Source organism: Lutjanus erythropterus, chromosome 2, assembly GCF_056507025.1.
Source record: "Lutjanus erythropterus isolate fLutEry1 chromosome 2, fLutEry1.hap2, whole genome shotgun sequence".
Classification (NCBI taxonomy): Eukaryota; Metazoa; Chordata; class Actinopteri; order Lutjaniformes; family Lutjanidae; genus Lutjanus; species Lutjanus erythropterus.
The window spans coordinates 40,245,513-40,256,339 of NC_139318.1; the positions used below are offsets into that span (position 1 = coordinate 40,245,513).

General features: G+C 39.6%; 1 protein-coding gene across 1 annotated transcript; it reads right to left on the reverse strand.

Moving 5' to 3' along the window:
- Positions 1–452: 452 nt before the first annotated feature.
- Positions 453–10,000, reverse strand: hgh1 (HGH1 cochaperone). The gene is made up of 10 exons (XM_084739607.1): positions 9,842–10,000; positions 8,491–8,611; positions 5,968–6,106; positions 5,662–5,799; positions 5,395–5,546; positions 4,060–4,160; positions 3,092–3,190; positions 2,211–2,302; positions 2,014–2,136; positions 453–858 (listed from the first exon to the last, which is right to left on the reverse strand). Exons 2-10 carry the CDS (start codon positions 8,598–8,600, stop codon positions 634–636), a joined length of 1,179 nt encoding a protein of 392 aa, XP_084595733.1. The 5' UTR covers positions 8,601–8,611; positions 9,842–10,000; the 3' UTR covers positions 453–633.
- Positions 10,001–10,827: the final 827 nt, after the last annotated feature.

The following is a 10,827-nucleotide window of genomic DNA, read 5'->3' on the forward strand; positions in this document are numbered from 1 at the left end:
CCTGTTATTGTGAGTAGTGTTGCTGATTGTCTCATATCTGAATAAGCAGCTGAGTCACTTTTACTTTAACATGAAGAAGACATGTTTTGTAACACTTGTTCCAGCTTTTCAGACGACTGTAATGAGTTTGTAATAAACAGGAAAACACCCCGACCGAGCTCTTTTTTTTTCCTACTCGTGGCAGATGCATATATGACATGATTTCTTGGGAAGAAAACAAGCAAACAAAAAGATCTTTGAATAGCAATTAAATGAGAGTCCCGACATGTTGACACTGAATGCATCATCATCAGAATTCAGTAATAGTCTATGAGACTGAGAGGCAGGAAGTGTCCCTCACGCTCACAACATTATTGAAGGCTTCAACAGAAGAATAAAATTTAAAATCCATCACTGATGCAGCCAGTGACAGAACAGAAAACACTCCTCTTCTTCTACATCAGTACTTACTTTTCAACTCAGCGCTCTTCTCCAGCAGTGATACGTCTCACACTGTGGCTCTTCCTGTAAATGTCCTGTCGTGTCTGAATAAAGCTGTAATGAACATTTAACTGACAGCCATGTGTCTGAGCGACGGACACAGCTGAGGATGAAGCCACATGTGTTACAGATGTCAGGTCTAAAAAACAGGATTTATCGTCTCAGTCCAGCCTCCTCTCCTTTGTCTGTCCCCTCTGCATCACTGTTCCTCTTCTTCCTCTCCTCTTCTTCTTCTTCTTGCCTCATCTTCTCCTGCTCCTTCTCCAGCTCCTGCTGTTCTTTAATGTCAGCCTCCGTCAGTTTCTCCTCCACATCCTCAGGAATCTCCACCTCCATCAGGTTCTCCATCCCCTTCTCCGGCTCGTCTCCTATCAGCACCTGGATACAAATACAGTTCTCAGTTAATTAGGTCGACCAAGATGAAACTAATCCAACAGCAGTGCGATAAATCTCATATTCAGTTTTAGTTGTTGTTTAACTGTTTAAGAGGTGTTGATTTTAATCTGAGGGTGAGTTTGGAGGATGCAGTTTGTGCTGCTGTTGAACTGGCAACAGAACATTTTGACTCATGACATGACAGCCATGTTTTAATCAGTGTGTGTTAAATTTTATTTTCACTTGGAGCAGAGCTGCAATAATTAATCAATCATTAATCAATTATTTAATTAATCACCAACTATTTCGATGGTCGACTAACTGTTTTGAGTCTTTTTTTTTATGAATTAAATGAGCTGACAGTTTCAGCTGACTTCAGGTATTCAGGACGTTTGGTCCACGAGTGGGGAGCAGAGAAACTACAGGCTGCTTCACCTTGCTTGGTTTTGATCCTGGGAACACAGAGTGAACCTGTTCCAGATGATCTGAGGGGTCCGAGTGCTTCATATCGGATTTTAAAATCTATCCTTTGACACACAGGAAGCCAGTGCAGTGATTTAAGCACTGGTGTAATGTGCTCCACTCTCGGTGAAGACTCTGGCAGCCGTGTTCTGGACGAGCTGCAGCTGTCTGATTGATTTTTTTACTCAGACCTATAGTCAATAGTCCAGTCTGCTGAAAACTGAAGCACGAACAAGTTTTTCTGTGTCTTGTTCAGACAGAAATCCTTTAATTCCTCCCACGTTTTAAGGAGGTAGTAGGCTGATTTAGTAATTGTCTTTGAAATTTAGATCTGAATCCAGAACTACATCAAGATTTCTGGCTTTTTTTGTAGATTTCAGTGTCATGGATTCAAGGTGAACAGTCAGTCCTCCTCCTTCTCTTTCCAAACTGTACATTCAGAAACACCTGTCAGCACATACAGGTTTATCACATCTATACACCTGTGCATCAGTGTTCACCTGCATAACATCCTACCAATCCATGCGTTCTTCAACATTTTTACTTTTCTCAAAACAGTGGCGTCATGCAAAGTCTGCGTGCACTGGTGTTGTAACTTCAATCCGTTTGTTCCACATCAATGTATTTTTATGTGCATCTGATTAGAAAAGGTTGACAGAAAGTTCTGACGTTGATCATTTGTTTGAGCTTTCTTACCTGGACCAGTTTCTCACAGGCTGCTGTAACGACGGCGTCCTTCTCCCAGTTATGGAACTCCCTCATGATCGGATAAACGTTATTGTCTTTTAGCGTCTGTCGGCCGGCTTTGGTCGCCGTCAGCTGCACGAGACAGTACCAGTTAAGAACTCAACATGAAAACATGAGTCTTAATGTGTGTATTTGTTGTGTCGTACCAGCAAAAGTGTTTCCAGCAGCATCTTTCTGATGTCGGGGTCTTCTTCTCTCTTCTTGTCCTCTGGGAGATACTGCAGGTCCACAGGCAGACCTGAACATCACATCAAATTAGTTATACTGTTTTTGCACCAAAATAAACATGCATATGTGGGATTTTAGACCCACTAAAAAATAGGAGATTGGCCCTTTTCCCATTGACAGTAGACCCTGTTGCCTGTTGATTTTTTTTCTCAGCTTGTGTGAGCAGATGACTATAGAAATTTATGTCAGTGGTGTGTGCAGGAGAGCAGAGAGAAAGAGGTTTTTAAAAGTCTCTGTGTGTTCACCTGTGTTGCTGTTTGTACTTTCACATGTGTCTTATTTACTGTCTCATGTTGGCTGTCAGCTGCAGAGGAGTCGTGTTAAGTTACTGCAAATACAAATGCAGCATTTCCTGATTTTGCTGCTTCACAATATGAACTTGTAGATAAAGTAATGGTAGCTTTTATTGTGAATTTAAAGAATGTATAGGAAGCAAAATGTTTAATTATCTTTCAGCACAGACTCAAACTGAGTCAAGCAGCACATATGGCCAAAAAAGGAGCAAAAGACGTGACAAGTCTTCATGGAAAATGGATGAAAATAACACGCCTCCTGCTGCCACCGCCGATCACAGCTAGAGACGAAAAAAAAAATACCCGCGTCTACTGCAGATTGTACCTTTCCCACCGAAGTAAAAAGACAGATGTTTCCAGGTGTTGGTGGGTTTTTTTGTTCTGTGTAAAAAAAAGGTCAGAACCAGCTGTACTGTGGCTCAGCTTCCTTTAGACTGTCATCAACTAAAATCATTTGGTTCAGACAGGAATCAGACCAGAATCAACGGTGTTCTGAAAACACTCACCGTCATTTTCTTCCTCTGTCAGCTCCTCTGGACCGGCCAGCGGCAGCAGGAGGAAGGGCAGGATGTCCACAGCGTCACTTAGCAACCACTCATGATGGGCTGGACAGATGGATGAGAGGTTTTGCATCAGATGGCTCAAAGTCCTTTTGGACTGCCACCTGTTATACTCCTCTAATTTATTCTTTCTGCGTAATTATCATCATATTAGCAATCAGCCAAAAATAATTTTGGTGATGTTAGAGTCACTTCATCAGATGTCGTCACAGGTATCAGAGCTTGTTTCCACAGATTGCTCACCGACTTTTACTTACAGTTAGAAGGAATGAAGCTCACCGATGTGTCTTACGGTGCTTTCACACCTTGAAGTCTGGACCAAGGTCCGAACCACAACTTTTTGAGATACTGTTCACATTTGTTCAGGTTAGTTTTGGTCTCACATTGCAATTATTTAACTGCATTACATGTCACACCTGCGTCCTGTTGTCATCACCTACATGGGCTGCGTCTCCATATATATTTGACACTGATTGGTTTGTAGATGGGTGTGTGCCTGATGTCGGAGTGTTTACAATTTGGGAGGTAGCCTGACTTCAGTGGCTGTTTATGGAGAGAGATGAATAAACAGATTCACCACATTAATATTATTATTATTGCTCTACTACCAGCAGCACCAAAGTGCAACAACATCTGAGAAGTTTCTTTTTCCAGTTGACTCTTTATAAAGTCATCAAACCAGATGTCAGTGAAACATCTGCTCCCCGCAGCCCATTTTGTTTTGGTGCATTGTTTGTTTCAGCTCTGATGATCATAATTTTCCTGTAACTGATCCAAAAGTCTGAACCATCCAAAAGATACAGATGCATTTACATATTTCTGACACGCTCAAACCATCCTCTGAGGTGCAGCTATCTGATCTGCCCGACATAAACAAAGTGACCAAGTGTGGATGAGGTCTGCGTGTGTCTCACTGTGGTCAAAGCAGCAGTTGCGCAGGGTGCCGATGACTCCGCCCCTCCTGACAGCTGATCCCTGGTACTGAGTGAAGGGCAGCAACCTCTGGATTACACACCTGCAACACACACAATTACAACTTGTCATGTCATGTCCACACTACAGCTGAATTTGCTGTGAATATCAGAGCTGTAATGGTGTGTGTCTCTGTCCTGAAGCTACTTTCATCAGTGCAGTATGTCCTATGGACCAAATATTATTAGACTAATACACTCTGACACCTTTCCCCTACAATTGTGCAAACCCAGTGGGCGACCAGGCCAAAAGGAAAACTTCTTTAGGTGCCAAAAATAACAGTGGAAATGAAAAATGGAAATGAATGATTTGCATTTGAAGACTATATATGGAGAGTTCCAATTTGATTTGAGGTCACATTATTTTAAAACAAATATGACAGTGACAGATATGTGTTTGGCTAACATTTTGTGTGGCACACATTTCCATATCATGATGCCATAGTGATTTTGTTCTCCAAGTCAAAGAGGATAAAGTGCAGCAGTGAATCATGCACAGTGTCTATGATGTGCAAATGTTTTACAAAGGTCATAGGGTTAGCCAGCTAGTTTTTATGCAACAAATACAGCTTATGAAGTCATCATCTTCTTGCAAAAATTTTAATTCAAACATAAAACGCAGACCGCCTGGTGTGTCATCTGACTGAAGCCGACGGTGTCGATGTGACACCATGCAACTCAGGGGTTTTTCCAGAGCAAACCACCAGGTCTGAAAAAGATTCTTAGGGAAACACTGGACACAAAATGTCTACACAGCCTGCACAGTGAAAGCAGCATATTAGCAGAGCAGCTTCATTCTTCTGTCTGTGTTCACACAGGATGCGTTCAGGCTCAGTATTTAGTAAAGGTCACCCACGTTTTGGCAGCAGTCCGAGCCCAACACACTATCCCTGTAACTACTACTGAAAAAATAGATTGGAAGTAAAATATGCGTTGTTTTCTTTGCTAGTTGTTGATGTATGAATCACATAGTGAGTGCAGTTAATATGGAGAAAACAAACAAGAGAAACCAGAGCTCATATTGATCAAAAAATGTGTGCCCTCTCTTTTGTCTCTTCCTCAAATTCTGACCTTGTCAGACAATGGAGGAGGAAGGAAATCTAAAAAAAAAAGGACTTGTGAAGTGCAGGGAGCTCTGCCCACTGTCACACTTGTGGACATCTTACAAACTGCTGCAAAAAAGGTTCGATATCAGTTTTGAAAACTTTGAATAACCAGGAAATGCAGATTTCTTCTGTGCGTGACCACCAGTTCTCATCCTGCAGTGTAATCAGTCACCTGTCCTTGTCCAACATGTAGTTTCTGGCGTCTGGCAGCTGGGTCAGGTTGGACAGCAGAGGACCCAGGTAGTTGAGCTTTGCCTTCTTGTTGTAACCTTCAGTGCAGAAGATCTCCACCAGCTGAGCCACGCCAACCTCCTCCTGGAGGATCTGAAACAGCAGAGAAACACTTCATCTCACCGTGCAGCACGCTGAGTAAGATTCAACCAGGAGAACTTGTTGTAATGTCTTTAGAGTCTCTGTGGACCAGTGTGGAATCAGTCACCTTGAACACGGTCTTGCAGGTCTTGTCATGGCGGGTCAGGTTGGACAGGATGGTGCAGATCTGATCGGCGAAGAGATACTCTGGATCCAGAAGGTTCTTCAACAACACTGGAAGAACTTTGACATCTGACACCAAAACCTGTGAGGTGACACACAAACAACAAAACAGACCTGTAACATGTTTTTCTTCAGACAGGAAATCAACAGTGAATCCACAACATCTTGTCTTATTTGTCAAACATGCATTATCACAAAAGTGTGTCACTTTAGGTCATTTAGATCGGACTGATCAATCAGGACTGATCACCTGGTGCAGAGTCTCGTCAGCTGACAGGTTGATGAGGATGTGGTAACTGTCCTTCGCTATGGCAACAGAGGGGTCGGATGTCAGAGCAAACAGCGCAGCAAGTAAGTCTGGTTTGGAGCGGAGGAAGCGGCAGCCATCCCTGAAAACAAATAAAATAAGAGAGTTAGTTAGTGCGGCAGCTTTAAGTCAGTAAACAAACATTCTCCCACGACTGTGCTGTGAAGAAAGCAGGAAGACGCCGCAGCGACGCAGCACCATCAGGGACTTTTTATTTCTTTTCTGTGACAGCCAGCACAATATATTTCAGTTACTGTTATTATACACTTACCAAGCCAAATTATAGCTGATCAATGTAACTTTAATTACCCCTTAAAGCCTGAAACACTGTTGTAGCAAAAGCACTGTGCAGTAAAGCCTCTGAAGTCCAGCTTATTTATTCTTTCATAATAATTCCTCTTCTAAAATACGTCACCCCTTGATTAATCTCGCACTCTGTGGGCGTAACACTGGCACTTTGAAATTGAAAGAATAATTTGTGAATGTAAATGTCAGTCGTCAGGGCATGAAACCACTGATCTGTAACAAATCAAGTCTAACAATGGTGTAGCTGTCAGTGCCGAAAAAAAAATCTGACTTGAATTGAAAGTCAAATATAATTGAGGATTTGGAGAATCGTGACGCTCCTAGTTAGCCGAGTGACGGAGCACAGCGGTGTAAACTCATCCAAATAAATCCTGCAAACATCAGAGTTTCCCCTCGTGTTTCTGTTCAAACATGTTCACAGCTCTGACGTATCACAGCTTCTTTATTTCATTTCATCTGGTTCCTGCTTTTACTTTTCTTTTAATATAACACATTATTAGTGGTGCACTTTAATCAATACATATTGCCACTGTATAATAATGCTTTCATTCAGCACTCCTGCAGAATAACTCAGAGGATAATAGATTCAGGACTGACTTCAAGGTTCTTTTATTTCTTTTTTTTTTAGCCATACATGAGCTGACACCCCTTATCTGCTCCTACTGCAACTCAAGGCCTCTTAGTTCCTCAGTCAGAACATTTGCTTTTAATCCGTTCCACGATCGAGGCTCGTGTGTCAGGAGGATCGTGCCTTTGCAGCTGCAGCTTCAAAGCTTTCAGTGACCTTTGGACGCTCTCAGTGGTTTTAGTATTTTAGAATATTTTATATATTTATTTATTCATTTATTTACTTTCATGAACCTTACAGGTTTTATTCTGTTTCAGTTTTACATGTGTACACATATTTGATATTGCCTTGTATTTTATCATAGCCAGGTGTTGTTGTTATTGAACCTCTTCACTACTATTTGTGCCTTTTTGCTACTGCTACTCATTTTACATGTTATTGTTGTGCTGTTCATTTTCATTTGTACAGAGCTTTGGTCGACTCCGGTTGTTTTTAAATGAGCTATATGAATAATCTTGATCTGACATGTCAAGTCTCATATTTTACCTGTCAAAGCTTACGTTTTAGTGCCTCTGTGATGTGAAAACTAACATCTGCATTATGTGTGCTGCTTGTAGTTTAAATTAAGTCCTGTGGATCATCTGTCCTGTCAACCAAAGTGTTTATCACATTTGATGGCAGTGGACGAAGCAACATTAGCATCCAGTCTGGTTCAGGACTGGTCTAGTGCTCGTATCAAACCACTGAATTCAAAATAAGCAAGTGTCCCAGGCCACCATATTAAAATGAAAACATATTATAATAAGGAGGCACAATAAATCAGCCGATAATTAGAAATGTATATTATCATTTATTCTTCCGATAATAAAATCATAGCAAACAAATTTCAGCTCTAATAGCATCTGATTTGACAGAATATGCCAAAGCATTTCATTTGAATTCTTCAGCAAAACGCTCTTTAAAAGTCAAAGTATGTTTGTGAAGTTTTTTGATGCACTTAACTAGAAAAATAAAAGTATATTTGAAGAGTCAGAATTGTTATTTCTTCTTGTTGTAACAGTGACATTTAGATTTGCTTTTAATAAGAGCTGGTGAATATTAAATCACCCACCTTTCATCACTACACTTCAGCTAGGGCTGCACAATATGGTAAAAAAAAAAAGTCATATTGCAATTATTTTGACTTAAAATGCAAAAATGCACTTGCGATATGCAATATGATTAGTGGGAATTATCATTTTTGCATCATAATTTTCATTTTCACTGAAAAAAAAGTGTCTGTAACAAACAAACAAACATGTTTTCTTACATCTTTAGGTTTCCTTTAGGTTTCTGTGATTTGGATATTGCAGTTGGGCATTTTGCAATTTCAATATTATTGCGATTAATTGTGGAGCCTTAATCTCAGCCTTTTTTACCCTCAGGTGTGCATAAACTACAGGTTACAAACTTCTTTTTAAATTTGTATCGGCCACAAGAAACTGGTAATTATCTGTAATCTGTAGTGGCTGAAAAAAAAAGTCCATATCGTGCGTTCCTAATTATTAGTGGTATCATCATCATCATCATCATCATCTCCATCAGCCTCTTACCTGTTTCCAGACAGTCCCAGCAGGTACCCTGTGGCCTGACCTTTGACATCAGGGCGTGTGGTGGGGGTCAGGAAGGAGAGCAGCTCTGCAGCCTCAGAATCACTCAACATCTTCAAACAGTCTGAGAAACAGACAGAAAACCACCAACAGCCGTCAGCTGAGACAACAGTGCATTAACAGTATACTACTGACATACAAGCCTCACTGACTGATCTGAAATCAATAATAAAACCATAACTTTCATAACTGTATGGATTTTTTGCTACAATTTATTTTCCATGTAGCACAGAAATGATACAGCTGATCACAGCCTTAACATGCTGGAGAAAAACAAATTAGACAAAACTTTTATTTTCTAGTCCTAGTGACAGAAATTCTATTTACACTGATATATAAATATATATTTTTAGTATCATGATGCACATGGTGTACATAATTCTTATATTTCTTATTCTATATCTCTATTTCTTTTCTATTACCGTATATCACAATATATGTATAATAATTGTATATTAATGTTTAGGAAAACAAGGCACACTCCATTAATGTATATATTCTGTTTTACGATCTATTATTGACATTTTGTCTCTGTGTATATTTAGTAGACTGAACATGTTTTTTTTCCATCATATTTTTAAACACTTTTTGATTTTTTTTAGATTTTTCCTTCTAATTGCATTATGCAATACATTTGAAAAGGAGAGTATTTAGCATGTTTAATGTGGAGATCTAAAATATTTCTGATTCTGATACAAACAAGCTTTCATGCAGTCTTTGGCACGTTTCAATCATTCTTATGATTATTGTTACATCAGCTGTTATGAGACTTTATGACAAGTTCACAGCCATTTGTCTGTTGTGTTCTGCAGGTGTTATAATATATTATGCAGGTTCAGAAACTAGGATAATTTGTTACAGACTCAGTGTTTTCTCCAGCATCTTCTACATTATTACATCGGGAATCTACGTGATTAACCGATTATTGTGTCGCAGAACAGCAAACGTTTGTATACTCGAATTTCACCATAGGTGCCTTAACATTAACGTTAATAGGCAGATAAATTGTTTAAGTCACAATATTTTATGTTTGTCAAAGCAACGTCCAGTTTGTTGTTTACGTTAGCATACGAGTACATTTTCAGAGACAGTTTGTTGACATGTTGGATACATAAAATGTTAGCAACGGTAGCTAAAGTTAAATAAGTTATTTTCGCTCATGAGGTCAAAGTTTCCATTTTCTGACAGTTTGAAAAAAAAAAAAATCACTGAACTCTTTCGTGAACCCTCAATGATAACGTTATATAAGTCTCTGCTTGTCACACAAAGATCGTCTGATAAAAATAAATCTTACCTTTAACGAGCTACAGGACTTACTTAGTTTTCATTTCGCTGTTTCACCTCTTCTATAACGTAATTCCTCTATCATTAAACAGCATGTGTACAATCACAGTGTGGGCACATGTGAAGACTACAGACTACAGCTACAAATTCCGCCTCACTTCCGGGTTCGCTTCTTCTTCTTCGTTTTCAGCAGCTTTAACGATACAAAGTGAACATCGCTGCCCCCTAGCGTCAGATACAAGTTGTAGTCTGATTAGACGCAGCTGGATCTGGTTAAATCTGGATAGCGTCCCAAAATTCACTGTAAGAACATTCTGTACTCTCCGAATAACACAGAGACAAACTTAACAAACATACTTTAATCTTATTTTAAAATGCGAATAAAGTTATATAGTCATGGGAATGCCATAAAAAAGAATAAATCTGTAAAAGAATAAGAAAATAAATGTGGAAATATGAAGAGCAATAAATACTCATTAAAATATAAAGGTAAAATCTTGATAAGAATATTTTCCAATTTTTATTTATGTATTTTTTATACAATGTGATTTATTTATTTATTCTCTAGACAGGAACTGACTACCCAGCCTGAGCAGGAAGGCCCAACCAAAGCCAGTTAATTGACATTTTGGCCCTCAGATGAATAAATAAAGTATGGAAAAGCCAAAATGAAAATAATACAGAAAAGTAAAGGGATGAAAATAAATAAATGAAATCATGGACACTCCATCCAGCAGCTTTATTGGACATGTCCAGACATGTTTGACCCACCAGAGCCAGAGGACGGTGACAGGATGGTATTTCTTTTTTTTTTTTTCTCTCTCTTCTGTGTCGGGTTGTTGGAACTGAAGTGAGCTGAAGTGAACTGCTGGGCTGATCTGGACTGTGAGAGAGTCGCTGAAGGCATGTTCATAACGGACTGTTAGGGAGGATGAGGGGAGGCATCGTTGTTTGTGTGCCCGTTCATGGTTCGTGTTGGAGGATCACGGTGGAGCC